General features: G+C 35.9%; 1 protein-coding gene across 12 annotated transcripts in view; it reads right to left on the reverse strand.

The window, feature by feature from the left end:
- Positions 1-16,384, reverse strand: part of DENND1B (DENN domain containing 1B) — a 280,347-nt gene that overhangs the window by 78,468 nt on the left and 185,495 nt on the right. For all 12 annotated transcript variants that reach the window (XM_078002252.1, XM_078002223.1, XM_078002233.1 and 9 more), the window contains one exon: positions 11,052-11,177. In XM_078002252.1, coding sequence (XP_077858378.1) covers positions 11,052-11,177 — 126 coding nt within the window. The remainder of the gene's footprint in view (positions 1-11,051; positions 11,178-16,384) is intronic.

The raw sequence follows: 16,384 nt of genomic DNA on the forward strand, positions 1-16,384 counted from the left end.
TCTATCTATGCTCAAGCAAGAGTAATGACATGAAAGGATGTGTAAAATGTTTTAGTAACCATAAAACTGTAAGGAGTAGTACTTTTCAACCTGGATTTTTAAAACTCTAACAAGTTGACAATTACAAATTTCTTAAATGGAAATGTTAAGATGAAGATTTAGTGAATGGCCTTTTAAATTATGGATGCCAACCCCATGTTTAAATTGCTTGAGCTTAATCATTAAATACAACAACATTACTTACTGATAATGTTTTAAAGAAAATAATCAAAAAGTGTTTGAAAGATACACTTGTCAAACTGTCACTCCTCCAACTTGTCAAACTGAGGTCCGGATTACTAACCAATCTTTATTTTTAAAGTAACTTATTTTTTATCCATTAGCAAGGTCAAGGCAGCCCAGGAAAGCTTGAGTGATGGAAACACATGACAGCACCTTAAGCATTAAAGCGAATAAACTTGAGTATTACTTCTGTGCTCTCAGACAGGATAATCAAGTATGTCTTTGAATATACTAAACAATATTTTAACTCAAACAAACATTTCTTCAACATCAGCTATTATTCAAAAATGTGACTTTTTTATAGCTTGTGACACAAGTGATACACAGAGGTATAACTAAAGACCATTTCTTAGTTATTTAATACAATCATTTTAAAGTATTGTCATGTTTAAGGCAATGTATTCCTTTCTGGAAAGATGCTTTGTTTGTGGTTATGCTAAAGGGATTTTCCTTACTAAGTCTATTGATTCTATATTTTATTTTTAATAATGACAACATAAACAGCATTTACTACATGCCAACCCAAGAAGTATCATCACTTTTTTTTTTTAACAAATGCAAATACCAAAGCACTAATAGGTTAATTTGCCCAAAGTCATATAACTAGTTGGTCACAGAATGAGGATGAATCCAGTCAGTATGGTTACAGAGTCTTGTGCTCTTACCACTTTTCTTTCATTCATTTAGTACGTTAATTTTATCTCACATTTTTCAATTCTTAAAAAGTGGCTAACTTGCTGTTGGCTAAAATCCAAAAAAAAAAAAGAGTAAAACATTCATTACCTTATTTGAATTTCTAGCAACTTTAAGGAGTTTTATATTGTTCTCTGTAATTAAGGGTGGGTACAATTTATTCGCCAATCATGCCAAGGTAACATTTAGAGAGTGTGGACTAGGCATTGTAAGTAACAACAATTTAGGGTTGCCAGCTTAGACATTTTAAGTACTTAATGTATAAAATAAATTACTCTTTAGCAGTATTTAGCATATGTATTTAGCATCTGTATAGGAATATGCAAATCATCCTGGAGGGTATTTTTCTCATAATCCACATCCTCTGGTTCCCCAGTACTCCTGTCTTCCTTCCTAAGGTCTTTGAGATTTGAGCCTTCAGGATATTCACAAAGGTCCTTTGTTCCTCTTCTGCAATAAGACCATGATAGCCACAACTGTCTCCCTGCCCCTGGTCTTGCTCAACTTTGATCTAACATGAACAACATCATGAAAGTGGTCTTTCTAATACACAATGCTAAGCACTACATTCCCATGATAAATAATTGTAAATACTGTGCATTAAGATAAAGCTGAAACTCTCCTGACTGAAAGGTCATTTATGACTGGTTCTGCTGCCTCTATGGGAGTGAATCCTAACCCTTTTTGGATTTATTCTTTTTTGAGAACATGGTGGAAGACATGAATACTCTCTCCAGAAAAACGCATATATTCAACAGTTATCTCCCAGGTTTCTTGTTTCCCATACATTGAGAAGGATAATGTTCTTTTATCATTTTCAGGTTCATTTTTTTTGCTACTGCTAGAGAAGAAATGACTGCATCACCCTATGTCACTATAAGCTCCTGGTGGGAGCACATGCTTAACATTATTTTTTTGGCCCAGAAGCTTCAGAGAGGGCCTATTATAGCTGCACTCAACATATATCTGATAAACATAAATTATATCTATAATGTATCCTAATAAACAGAATAAGAAGTATATTCTTATACAATGAAACATCTTGCCATTGACTTTTACTTTAGATGATTTTCTACAGAAAGAGAAAAACAGACGAATCAAAACTCCCTTTCAGTACAATATATTCAATCCTGCTGTATAGAGTATTAAGACAAAGAAGGGAAGAGAAGAATTAGAAGACTGAAGGGAAGAGGATGAAGCTGTTTGAGTAGTAGTAGTTACTCCAGGTAAACAAAACCATAAATGGAAATAGCATAAATATCAAATCATTTCTCCAATTTATATACCCACTATGAGATGCCTATGCCACCTGTTTCCATGAAGAAAATTCCTAAGACTTTGTATTGAACTTGGTCTTTCCATTAGTGAATACTGAATGCTTTTCATGTATCTTCGTTTAGAAGTAATGCACGTTCAGGAAACATATCTTTTTTTCTTTTTCCTTTTTTTTTTTTTTAGTTAAATTTAATTCATTTTTTTTCTCTTTTTTTTTCCTTTAAGTTCTAGGGTACACGTGCACAATGTGCAGGTTTGTTACATATGTATACATGTGCCATGTTGCTGTGCTGCATCCATTAACTTGTCGTTTACATTAGGTATATTTCCTAATGCTATCCCTTCCCACTCACCCCACTCTATGACGGGCCCCAGTGTGTGATGTTCCCCTTCCTGTGTACAAGTGTTCCCATTGTTCAATTCCCACCTATGAGTGAGAACATGCGGTGTTTAGTTTTTTGTCCTTGCCATACATTGCTGGGAATGATGGTTTCCAGCTTCATCCATGTCCCTACAAAGGACATGAACTCATCCTTTTTTGTGGCTGCATAGTATTCCAAGGTGTATATGTGCCACATTTTCTTAATCCAGTCTCTCATTGGTGGACATCTGGGTTGGTTCCAAGTCTTTGCTATTGTGAATAGTGCCGCAATAAACATACGTGTGCGTGTGTCTTTATAGCAGCATGATTTATAATCCTTTGGGTATATACCCAGTAATGGGATGGCTGGGTCAAATGGTATTTCTAGTTCCAGATCCTTGAGGAATCGTCACTCTTTTCCACAATGGTTGAACTAGTTAACAGTCCCACCAACATTGTAAAAGTGTTCTATTTCTCCACATCCTCTCCAGAACCTTTTGTTTCCTGACGTTTTAATGATCACCATTCTAACTGGTGTGAGATGGTGAGATGGTGAGATGGTGTGGTTTTGATGTGCATTTCTCCGTTGGCCAGTGATGATGAGCATTTTTTCATGTGTCTATTGACTGCATAAACGTCTTCTTTTGAGAAGTGTCTGTTCATCATATCATTTGCCCACTTTTTGATGGGGTTGCTTTTTTCTTGTCAATTTGTTTGAGTTCTTTGTAGATTCTGGATATTAGCCCTTTGTCAGATGAATAGATTACAAAAATCTTCTCCCATTCTGTAGGTTGTGTGTTCACTCTGACGGTAGTTTCTTTTGCTGTGCAGAAGCTCTTTAGTTTAATTAGATTCCATTTGTCAATTATGGCTTTTGTTGCTATTGCTTTTGGTGTTTTAGACATGAAGTCCTTGCCCATGCCAATGTCCTGAATGGTATTGCCTAGGTTTTCTTCTAGGGTTTTTATGGTTTTAGGCCTAACATTTAATTCTTTAATCCATCTTGAATTAATTTTTGTATAAGGTGTAAGGAAGGGATCCAGTTTCAGCTTTCTACTTATGGCTAGCCAGTTTTCCCAGCACCATTTATTAAATAGGGAATCCTTTCCCCATTTCTTGGTTTTGTCAGATTTGTCAAAGATCAGATGGTGGTAGATGTGTGGTATTATTTCTGAGGGCTCTGTTCTGTTCCATTGGTCTATATCTCTGTTTTGGTACCAGTACCATGCTGCTGATCTTTTCAAAAAACCAGATCCTGGATTCATGGATTTTTTCAAGGGTTTTTTGTGTCTCTATCTCCTTCAGTTCTAGTCTGTTCTTAGTTATTTCTTGCCTTCTGCTAGCTTTTGAATGTGTTTTCTCTTGCTTCTCTAGTATCTTTTAATTGTGACGTTAGGGTGTCGATTTTAGATCTTTCCTGCTTTCTCTTGTGGGCATTTAGTACTATAAATTTCCCTCTACACACTGGTTTAAATGTGTCCCAGAGATTCTGGTATGTTGTGTCTGTGTTCTCATTGGTTTCAAACAACATCTTTATTTCTGCCTTCGTTTCAATATGTACCTAGTAGTCATTCAGGAGCAGGTTGTTCAGTTTCCATGTAGTTGAGTGGTTTTGAGTGAGTTTCTTAATCCTGAGTTCTAGTTTGATTGCACTGTGGTCTGAGAGACAGTGTGTTGTAATTTCTGTTCTTTTACATTTGCTGTGGGCTGCTTTACTTCCAACTACGTGGTCAATTTTGGAATAAGTGCGATGTGGTACTGAGAAGAATGTATATTCTGTTGATTTGGGTTGGAGAGTTCTGTAGATATCTATCAGGTCTGCTTGATGCAGAGCAGAGTTCAATCCCTGGATATTCTTTTTAACTTTCTGTCTACTTAATCTGTCTAATGTTGACAGGGGGTGTTAAAGTCTCCCATTATTATTGTGTGGGAGTCTAAGTCTCTTTATAGGTCTCTAAGGACTTGCTTTATGAATCTGGTTTCTCCTGTATTGGGTGCATTTATATTTAGGATAGTTAGCTCTTCCTGTTGAATTGATCCCTTTACCATTATGTAATGGCCACGTCTCTTTTGATCTTTGTTGGTTTAAAGTCCGTTTTACCAGAGACTAGGATTGCAACCCCTGCCTTTTTTTGTTTCCCATTTGCTTGGCAGATCTTCCTCCATCCCTTTACTTTGAGCCTAAGTGTGTCTGCACATGAGATGGGTCTCCTGAATATAGCACACTGATGGATCTTGACTCTTTATCCAATTTGCCAGTCTGTGTCTTTTAATTGGAGCATTTAGTCCATTTACATTTAAGGTTAATATTGTTATGTATGAATTTCATCCTCTCATTATGATGTTAGCTGGTTATTTTGCTCATTAGTTGATGCAGCTTCTTCCTAGCGTCGATGGTCTTTACAATTTGGCATGTTTTTGCAATGTCTGGTACCGGTTGTTCCTTTCTATGTTTATTGCTTCCTTCAGGAGCTCTTGTAAGGCAGGCCTGGTGGTCGACAAAATCTCTTAGCATTTGCTTGTCTGTAAAGGATTTTATTTCTCCTTCACTTATGAAGCTTAGTTTGGCTGGATATGAAATTCTGGATTAAAAATTCTTTTCTTTAAGAATGTTGAATATTGGCCCCCACTCTCTTCTGGCTCGTAGAGTTTCTGCCGAGAGATGTGCTGTTAGTCCAAGGGGCTTCCCTTTGTGGGTAATCCAGTCTTTCTGTCTGGCTGCCCCTGACATTTTTTCCTTCATTTCAACATTAGTGAATCTGACAATTATGTGTCTTGGAGTTGCTCTTCTCGAGGAGTATCTTTGTGGTATTCTCTCTATTTCCTGAATTTGAATGTTGGCCTGCCTTGCTAGGTTGGGGAAGTTCTCCTGGAAAACATCCTGCAGAGTGTTTTCCAACTTGGTTCCATTCTCCCTGTCACTTTCAGGTACACCAATCAGACATAGATTTGGTCTTTTCACATAGTCCCATATTTCTTGGAGGCTTTGTTCATTTCTTTTTACTCTTTTTTCTCTAAACTTTTCTTCTCACTTCATTTCATTAATTTGATCTTCAATCACTGATACCCTTTCTTCCAGTTGATCGAATCGGCTACTGAATACAACTGTGCATGCGTCATGAAGTTCTCATGCCATGGTTTTCAGCTCCATCAGGTCATTTTAGGTCTTCCCTACAGTGTTTATTGTAGTCAGCCATTCGTCTTATCTTTTTTCAAGGTTTTAACTTCCTTGCAATGGGTTTGAACTTCCTCCTTTAGCTTGGAGAAGTTTGATTGTCTGAAGCCTTCTTCTCTCAACTAGTCAAAGTCATTCTCCATCCCGCTTTGTTCCTTTGCTGGCAAGGAGCTGCGTTTCTTTGGAAGAGGAGAGGCGCTCTGGATTTTAGAATTTTCAGTTTTTCTGCTCTGTTTTTTTCCCCATCTTTGTGGTTTTATCTACCTTTGGTCTTTGATGATGGTGACATACAGATGGGGTTTTAGTGTGGATGACCTTTCTGTTAGTTAGTTTTCCTTCTAACAGTCAGAACCCTCAGCTGCAGGTCTGTTGGAGTTTGCTGGAGGTTTACTCCAGACCCTGTTTGCTTGGGTATCAGCAGCGGAGGCTGCAGAACAGAGAATATTGCTGAACATCAAATGTTGCTGCCTGATCGTTTCTCTGGAAGCTTCATCTCAGTGGGGTACCCGGCCGTGTGAGATGTCAGTCTGCCCCTACTGGGTGGTGCCTCCCAGTTAGGCTACTTGGTGGTGAGGGATCCACTTGAGGAGGCAGTCTGTCCGTTCTCAGATCTCAAACTCCGTGCTGGGAGAACCACTACTCTCTTCAAAGCTGTCAGACAGGGAAATTTAAGTCTGCAGAGGTTTCTGCTGCCTTTTGTTCAGCTATGCCTTGCCCCTAGATGTTGAATCTACAGAAACAGGCAGGCCTCCTTGAGCTGCAGTGGGCTCCACCCAGTTCAAGCTTCCTGGCCACTCTGTTTACCTACTAGAGCCTCAGCAATGGCGGGTGCCCCTCTCTCAGCCTCGCTGCCGCCTTGCAGTTGTATCTCAGACTGCTGTGCTAGCAATGAGCAAGGCTCCGTGGGCATGGGACCCTCCGAGCCAGGCACAGGATATAATCTCCTGGTATGTCGTTTGCTAAGACCATTGGAAAAACGCAGTATTAGGATGGGAGTGACCCAATTTTCCAGGTGCCATCTGTCACAGCTTCCCTTGTCTAGGAAGGGGAATTCCCTGACCCCTTGTGCTTCCCGGGTGAGGTGATGCCTCACTCTGCTTCAACTCACGCTCATGGGCTGCACCCACTGTCCTACCCCCACTGTCCCACAAGCCCCAGTGAGATGAACCCAGTACCTCAGTTGGAAATGCAGAAATCAGCCGTCTTCTGCATTGCTCATGCTGGGAGATGTAGACTGGAGCTGTTCCTATTTGGCCATCTTGGAACCCTTGAAACATATCTTAAGAAGTGTATCATGGCTGGGCATGGTGGCTCATGCCTGTAATCCCAGCACTTTGGGGCCGAGACGGGTGGATCACGAGGTCAGGAGATCAAGACCATCCTGGCTAACATGGTGAAACTCCGTCTCTACTAAAAATTAAAAAATTAGCCAGGCATGGTGGTGGACACCTGTAGTCTCAGCTACTCGGGAGGCTGAAGCAGGAGAATGGCATGAACCTGGGAGGCGGAGCTTTCTGTGAGCCAAGATTGCACCACTGCACTCCAGCCTGGGAGAGTGAGACTCTATCTCAAAAAAAGCATCATATCATAACAGAGGCAAGGTAGAAGAGAAATATATCACACTAGAGCAAGAGAGGGACCATGAAAAAAGCAGATTCAAACCTAAGCCCCACTATTCACTAGCTAGAGAAACAGTGAGCTTACTCAAATTCTGTGAGTATCATCTTCCTCATCTTTAAAATATAAAGGGTAATATTTTGAAGGCTTGTAAAAATTCAACAAGAACACTTATCCAAAGAGCCTATCAATGCCTGTCATCCAATGGGTGTTCAATGGTCAGTTAATGTTTTCATAGTGATCAAAAATTATGAATATCAGTCAAAATAATGTAATTAACAAATAATATGTAAATAAGGCTGAAGAAATGTGTTAAATAAAATAAGTATAATTAATTCAGAGAAAGAAGGGGTCAGTACAAACTACAGCTTCCAGGATCATGAAGGAACTAGATGGCTATTAAAAGTCGGGATGAAAAGCATTGCCAGGAAGAAAGAACATTGTAAGTAAATGTGTGGAAGCCTGAGAAGCTTAGGACATTTGAAGTCACGGGCAGAATTCTCTGAAGTGAGGGCAAAGTTTAGAAAAAAAGGAAAACAGACTGCCTGCCCATGGTAAGGACCTTGAATGCCAGGTGAAGAGATGGCCCCTGAGACTGATCAGTCATTGGTCTACCCTACAGGTTTAATTCTGTTAAAAGTAAGGGAAATAATGGTTTATTTTTATGTGTATAAACAATCATAAAATTTTAAAAAGTAATGTCTAGTAAAATAATTCTTTTTTTTTTTTTTTTTTTTTGAGACCCAGTCTCGCTGTTGCCCAAGCTGGAGTGCAGTGTCGCCATCTTGGCTCACTGCAAGCTCCGCCTCCCAGGTTCATGCCATTCTCCTGCCTCAGCCTCTGGAGTAGCTGGGACTACAGGTACCCACCACCACGCCTGGCTAATTTTTTTGTATTTTTAGTAGAGACGGGGTTTCACCGTGTTAACCAGGATGGTCTCGATCTCCTGACCTTGTGATCCGCCCATCTCGGTCTCCCAAAGTGCAAAGTGCTGGGATTACAGACGTAAGCCACCACACCTGGCCAATAATTCATATTATTAACAGCTACTGAGTAATCTTTTCTTTTCCAATTGTACTATAATAGCTACAGGATACTCCTTAAATATGTTTTTGAAACTTCTCTCTGCACTTAGCCCTTTTTAAAATATCAACCAAAATATATTTGATTGATATAAAATATTTTTGGTTGATATTAAAAAAAGGTCTAAGTGAAGAGAGAAGACATTGGTCTATTATATCAATGACCAAAAGAATTATAAAACAAAAAAATTAATATACTTTTAATAAATTATGATATAAGCAATTTATAAAGATAATGGTTGAAAAAGCAGTTTATGCACAAAAAGAAATAATTTTCCTTAAAAGCTATTTCTTGTGAAAATAAATGGAAAATAATCATCTAAATGCATTCAGTATACATTAAAAAGGAAGCTTTCATTCAAAGATTGAGTCAGAAGAAATGTAAAGGCATAGAAAATGAAAATACTACCACTTAGCTCCTAAAAAATCCTAACAGCAGAAATGAAAACAAGAAAATATCAAAAGTAAAAAGAAAAAAATGTAGGCAACTAAACAAATAAATTTATAACAAAATGTGATCAATAAACAAGAAAGATACTCTAAGACAAAATTAAACATTTTTCACAGATATTAACAATCTGGCTTTCACGATGGTTTTTTAAAAAAAGTTAGTCACTGAAATCTTATACTCCTATCTGCTCAATGAAGCTTAAAGGGTGATAAAATTCAACAGTGAAATCTATAGTAACTAATATTAAAGATGGGATATTTTATTAATTTCACTCAGTACCCAACACACTGATAGTTTAAATCATTGAAGAAAATGTTCTCACTTCAATTTGCTCCTTTCTTCAAATCTGAAGTACTCAACAATTTTAAAATAAAAATGACGTTTAGTTTATAAAGATGAATATGTACTTAAATATGTCAAAATTCAAGCAAAGTGATATTTTTAACTTTCGATCCTGTACTGTAAACTTGAAATCAATCCCTATTTTAAAAATTTGACATAACCAGAATCAATCACTAATTTTGTGTTTCAAACTCATTTTTATGTTTTTACTGATGTTGAACAATTGAAATATGAATATGCTCTACTGTAGCATAGATTATTGGTTTCCAGTCTTTTAAAGAATGTGACCCTTATAACCATGAGCAATTTTTTAAGACTCCCCCATGTGAGATATGTATACTCTGTAGAGTACTATGAATTATATAATGCTTTAAAAATATACACGTCTCAAAAAGATTAGCATGTAAACTAGACAAACACACTTATAGAAACAGCAGCTGATTTCCCCATGCATTTAAGGAATCCTTCCAATAACTGGATGACCTTTTAGAGCTATAAGGATCACTTCAGTGGGAACCACTAATTCAGAAGTCAGTTTAGAGAAGATATAACCCCTTCACATTTGTTTAGTGCTTCATAGTTTACAACTGAGTTTAACACCACCTTGAAAGATAGAGCGGGAAGGTATAAGAATTCTCATTTTACAAATATGAAGATCAAAATCTAGAGAGAATAAGGAGACAGGTCAAGGTTATGCAGCATAGTAACAACTCCTATTAGATATCAGGTCTTCTTATTACTAAATCAATGTTTTTATCTCTTACAACTTACTCACCCAGTGAAGGAAGAATAGTCTAATAATTTCTGTAAAATCAGCCTAACATAATCTAACCAACAAATGTATTTTGACTTGCACCTTTTTGGATACTCTTAAAAACTTGGCTATAATTCTACACAATAATAATTAGGGTATTAAAACAGAAAGAATGAGAAAATGAGCTAAGATATGCTAAAGAGATAAACCCAGCTTAGCAAAGGGTCATGAATTACAAAGACAACAAATTTCCAAATATTGTAAAACCTTCAAGTTCTATTTTTCTTAAGTATCACTTTGTACCTGTCATTTCTAAACACATTAATCTAATAAGCCCAATTGTTTTATGAATTTCTTAAGGATCTTAACAAGATCAGGTAAGTGTTTTAACATACAGTAATACAGGCTGGGCGCGGTGGCTCATGCCTGTAATCCCAGCACTTTGGGAGGCCGAGAGGGGCGGATCACGAGGTCAGGAAATCGAGACCATCCTGGCTAACATGGTGAAACCCCATCTCTACTAAAAATACGAAAAATTAGTTGGGCGCAGTGGCGGGCGCCTGTAGTCCCAGCTACACGGGAGGCTGAGGCAGGAGAATGGCATGAACCCGGGAGGCGGAGCTTGCAGTGAGCCGAGATCAGGCCACTGCACTCCAGCCTGGGTGACAGAACGAGACTCCATCTCAGAAAAAAAAAAAAAAAAAAAAAAAAAAACCCCAAAAAACTACAGTAATACAATTTTTCCATTAGTTAAGGAGTAAGTATTCCACTTCTAGAGTATTAAGAAGGTGACACAAATACTCTGGGAAATACTAATGGAAGAGTACTAAACAAAACTAAAAATAAAAAGTCAAAAATTGGAGATGAAATGTATGTTTTAAAACATAATATTTTGGATCTTAAAAGATTTCCATGATATTTTTCAAGGTGCAATATTAAAATGATGTCTCTTTTTTTCTGTCTCATTCCAAAGAACCATAAAAAAGCAAATTAAAACAGTGATGAAACAAAACGCTTACAGGTTTGTATCTCAGTGCATCTCTGTAGGATCCAAACAAAGCAGCCTGTGCTCTAAGAAAGGCCCTAGCTACTCCATCACCCGTAGCTGTAGACTGCTTCTTCAGTTTATTTTTCAAGGCCGAGACCTGCATGACAGAGAGGAACAGTTAAATTAACACCTCAGAAATTGGTACAGCGAGGTAGGAACCCAATCAGCAGGCAAACCACAGTGTCTTCAGGTCAGCCAAAAATTCATCCTGCTCCCTGATAGCTTATCTTTTTAACTGCAGAGAGCACCTGCTGGTCTGTTAATTGAAACGAAAGCAGGAGAGGAGAGTAACGTGCTAATGCAAATTGGTTTATGCTCTCTTTTTTTCCCAAGGCCTCTTGACATAAATAAGCTTTAATTATTTTACAATAAACTGCTTGTGAGCCACATTTCTACAGATTTTTAGCAATTACAACATGTGTCTACTTGTTTTGAGATGAAGCAGGTTGGGTTTTGTTCGTTTTTGCTATGTAAGGTTATTTGTTACAGGTCCTCCAGGATCACTTACCATTTAATTTTATTTTTGGAAGTCTCATTTGCATACATAATTTTCCAGTCATTTGTTGAATAGTTTTTGTCATTATGAGATAAAGAAGAGGGGAGAGGAGATAAAGTTATTGAAATTATACCATGAGTGGAGAATTTTATGCAAATGTTATACATTGTCTCATTTAATATTCACAACAGTGTTCTAAGAAAAGCATTCATATTCCCATCTATGAATGAAGAAATAGAGGAACAAAGATGTGAATTCATTTGCCCTTACTATGTAGCTAATAAGTGGCAAAGCTGGGATCTAAACCTAGTTCTGTCCAGTTTTTTCCACTACCACATGGGTTTGAGTTCAATATCATTGTCTCATGAACCAGTAATCAGATTAAAACACTATAAAAGAAAAATTTATCTAAAAATTTGCTTATTTTTAAAAGGTATTTAAGTTTGTTTTAATTTTTCATACATTTTTCTATCTTTTAATTTCAAGTGTTACGTATTTTAGAAAATGCATATTATTTATGAACAGAATTTTAAGTGAGATCATACTCCTGATGAAAACTCTTATTATTTAAGGAGGAGGAGATATAAAATGTTCCTATGCATCCAATTCACTGTACCAGTTCGTTTCACACAAAATAGTAAACTATATTCTATACATTTAAAAATATTGGTTCTCATATATATTCATCAATGCTTAAAATGGAAGCATGTTGTGTAACAATTCTGTTTTATTTAGAAATAAAACTGGTAAGACAAATTTTGGAAAGAATGCTCACTTAACAGAGCATATTCTTAGCCTTATGAAACTATCATATAACAAAATAGTGTCATTTTTCCTTTTATGTATATATGTGCATACATATATATGCAAACATATACACACATACATACACATGCACACATATACACAAAAACACATGCACACATATATACACATACACACATATATCTATGCAAGAAGGGTTATTTTTCTTTACGCAAGTAGCCCTGACTTCACTTGTAGATGATTGTAATTGAACTGTCAACCTAATTAACAACTAAACTTTGAATAATGCTAATGAGAAATGAACACAGCATCAGAGGAAAGACCAGCTCTACAGGTGATAAACCTTCACAGTAGTGACATTTTCCAGTGTAAAGTCACAGTTACTGTGATCTGATCAAAGAAACAGACCCCCATTGGGTCCAATTATAACCACAGTTTTGAAAAAATTATTGAGTTATGTTCATAATCTATGCAGAAAGGCCTTTGCAGTGTAGGTCTTCTCCCCATAGCTGTGATCTTTTCAATTTATATCCAAGCTCCATAGATTCAGATAAAAGTTGAGAGCCTAATTCATTTAGCCCACAAAGTGCATAAACCAGGATTCATTTAAGAGAGGTTTTTATTATTAAAATCTAACCTCAATAAATGCATATTTTTAGGTAACCCACATATTCAAACAATAATAATTACAAAAATAAATCTAAATTAATATCCTTTATTCTGAAACTTCTATGCTATTTTTAAGTTTCAAATGCCTTCAATAACAATGGGAGTGAATATCAATATACATATTTAATTACTACATACACACCCCAAAAGATTATAATGTAAGGAATATGATTCCAGTCTTTTTAAAGTATTATTATACATAAGTAGTTGTTTTTTAAAAGATTTTTACTTTAGAAAATAAAAAAATTAAAATGCCCCTTACATCTCTGCAAAAGAAAATTCCTTAATGTGTACTTTTTAAAAATAAAACATGAAATTCACAACTCAGTTCTCCATAAATCAAGAAGACAATGTTCTCCAGACAATCACAACATGTATGCTCACTAAGAATACAGTCAAGTCAAGCCATTCCTCAACCTTCATTATACCAAATCCTTGACCACATAATTGTTGCTTGAGTTATACAGGAGTATTAAACACACTGCCACAAGCCATTCCAAACCAAATTATAAAAATGGAGCCTTCACTTCCAAAACTAATCAATGATAGCTCCTCAGCTCCCTGTGGATGTGTAGAAAATAGAAAAAAGAAAGCACTTGTTCTAGAACTATGCCAGCCAATAAGGTAGCTATCAGTCATACATGCACTTGATATTTGACTTGTCTCAACTGAGATTTGCCATAAGAGTAAAACAGACACTATATTTAGAAGACTCAGTACAATAAAAAAAATCTCAAAAAATTTTATATTGATTATATTTGGAAGCAATATTTATATACAGGGTTAAATAAAATATATCATTAAAATTAATTTCACCTATTTATTTTATTATTTAATGTGGCTACAAGAAAACACAATCATACATGTGGCTCACTTTTTTGTTTTTGACAGTGTTATTCTACATGAGTATACTATCTAATTTCATACAGATTTTAAACTAAAATTGCCTGGCAAGAAATATAATTATATTTCTCCTTTGCCTCTTTCTACATTATTTCAACTTTTACAAATTACACAAAAATAATTTTTCCTTGATTTACTCTAGTGGACTTCAATTGCCAGTACATCTGAAGTTGTTCCTGTTTTTCAGAGACCAGAAGGGCAGCTAAGTGTTTCTACATGTGCAAATGAATGCTCAAAAAGAGTCTGTAAGAAAACAATTGTTTTTAAAAATCAGTTTTAGATATAAGGATATTAATATAATATAAAATGATTGCATCAATCTTGCTGTGTTTCTGGTCTTTACATCACTGGAGTAAATTATCACCAGTTACCAATGCCCTTTGCAGTGCTAATTAGCTTTTAGCAGTTTTTATCTATAAAAATGATGGTGTCTGTTCTGTACTTTTTTAATACCTGGTCTAGGAAAGAGCATTTTCTGCTTTAATTTCCAAACTTCTAAGTTTAGTTATGAAATAAATGTATCTCTTCCCATGAAATCCTAAGGCTTATACTCACCCATAACTCTGAATTCAGAAAAGCATTTGGAACCTTAGTCATATGGCTATTATCACATAATCCTATAAATATTGAAAAAATATCAATTGTTTTATCTTTTTATTCTTAAGAAAGTAAGCTAGCCTCAACCTCCAATGGCTAAGGATTACTTCACAAAGGACATTTTATCTTACGGTCTTTAGAGACTTTACACTCTGTAAATACATTTTTTAAAAAATCTAATTTAGTATTAGGATAGATCACAAATGAAAAGTTAAACAATGAAAAGAAAATTCAGAAATAAGCATCACTTCATTGCTCGTATCAAATGTTTTAAATTCCTTTCAGTGAGAATTCAGACCTCCAAGCAGTCATCCATGGGAAGAATTATAACCTGGATTTTAGCACAGTGGGAACTCACTGTAGCATGAATAATATTACCACCAATTTCCCACTTTTATCCTCTTAGCACTAAAGCGACTATGAATAAAAGGACAGAATTACATGAGTAAACGCAGCAAACAGGTACACGTTAAAAGAGCATAAGCCATGTGCACACAGTCTAAGTAATGAAGTAATTATACCAAAGGAGAGTAAGCCAGGAAGGCAGAGCATATAAGGGGGTTGAGTTTTTCCGAGAAGTGACAGATTTCCTCTTTTACTTAACTTTTAGATGTGATTTCTAGATATGTTTTTGCAGTAAAAATATATTAACTGCTATACCTAGAAATTTTTATTTTACTTTTAATGATCACAAAGAGAAACATCAAGGTAAAGAAGTGAAGATAAAAATAACTGTTCTAAAATAATATTTACATAATCTACACAACCTAAAACACTCCTAAGATATTTTTAAATATTTCCTTTCATATAACTAAACTGTTCTCTAGAAACTACATATATTTATAAAAGTTAAAGTGTCAAAAAATCATCTGTAGAACAAAGATATAAAGTTGAAACCTTTTATTCTTCCATGAATCATGTTACAGTTATCACATGAATTAGATATTAAATCTCCATACTTCTTTAACCTTTCTAAAGTTCAGTTTATTAAGAAACAAAATTAACACTTCTCTCTTAATAATTTTCTAACAAATCTCTATTTGAAGATTAAAACAGTAACCTTTAACATTTATTAAATGAAAAGCATATCATATACTTATAGAGCATACCATTACATTGTTTCATTGGTTTAAAGTACCTGTCAAATCCTAACTAATATGGCATCATCTACAAGTATTCAATGAATTTCCAATAAAATCCAAAGGTCTTTAACAAGAACTACACATATTTTATGATTTCCCCTGCCTATCTCTACTATCTCATTTTGCATAATGTTTTTGTTTATTTCACTACAGCTATATAGGTCTTGAATCAACCAACCTCTTCCCCACAGGAAAAACTTTAAATATGTTATCTCTCCTCCCCCTCTTCTTCCTCCTCCCACTTGGCTTACTCATACTCACCATCATTGAGGCCAATTCTCCATAAAGATGTTCCTGATACACTGAGCTTGGCTGGACCACAAAAGGCTGATCTGAGTGTGCGGACTAGTAAAAATGGCATCTCAGTTTGGCTAAAATTATTTCCATATCAGTTTACTTATAGCAGAGATGGCTTTAAGTCCACCAACATCTATTCTCCCTTTCTTTGCTAATGGAAATCTTAAGTTTGGGCTGGTGCATATTTAACAAAACTAGGTTAACTCAGCTAGTTTCCAACATCCCTTGGAACTTGGTGTGTCCATATGGCTGGGTTCCGACAAATGGAATGAGTTGAGGAACATGACATTTTCAGGCTGTCCCTAAAAGGGATATGAATACCCCTCTGTGGATTCTCCTCTTTATTCTGGGGCAAGGTAGACAAACAGCATACCTTAAACCTGGAGTTGCATGCTATGTATTGAGGATGGCAGAGTTGTCCCACATCTCTGGAAA

Source organism: Macaca mulatta, chromosome 1 (assembly GCF_049350105.2).
Source record: "Macaca mulatta isolate MMU2019108-1 chromosome 1, T2T-MMU8v2.0, whole genome shotgun sequence".
NCBI classification, from domain to species: Eukaryota; Metazoa; Chordata; class Mammalia; order Primates; family Cercopithecidae; genus Macaca; species Macaca mulatta.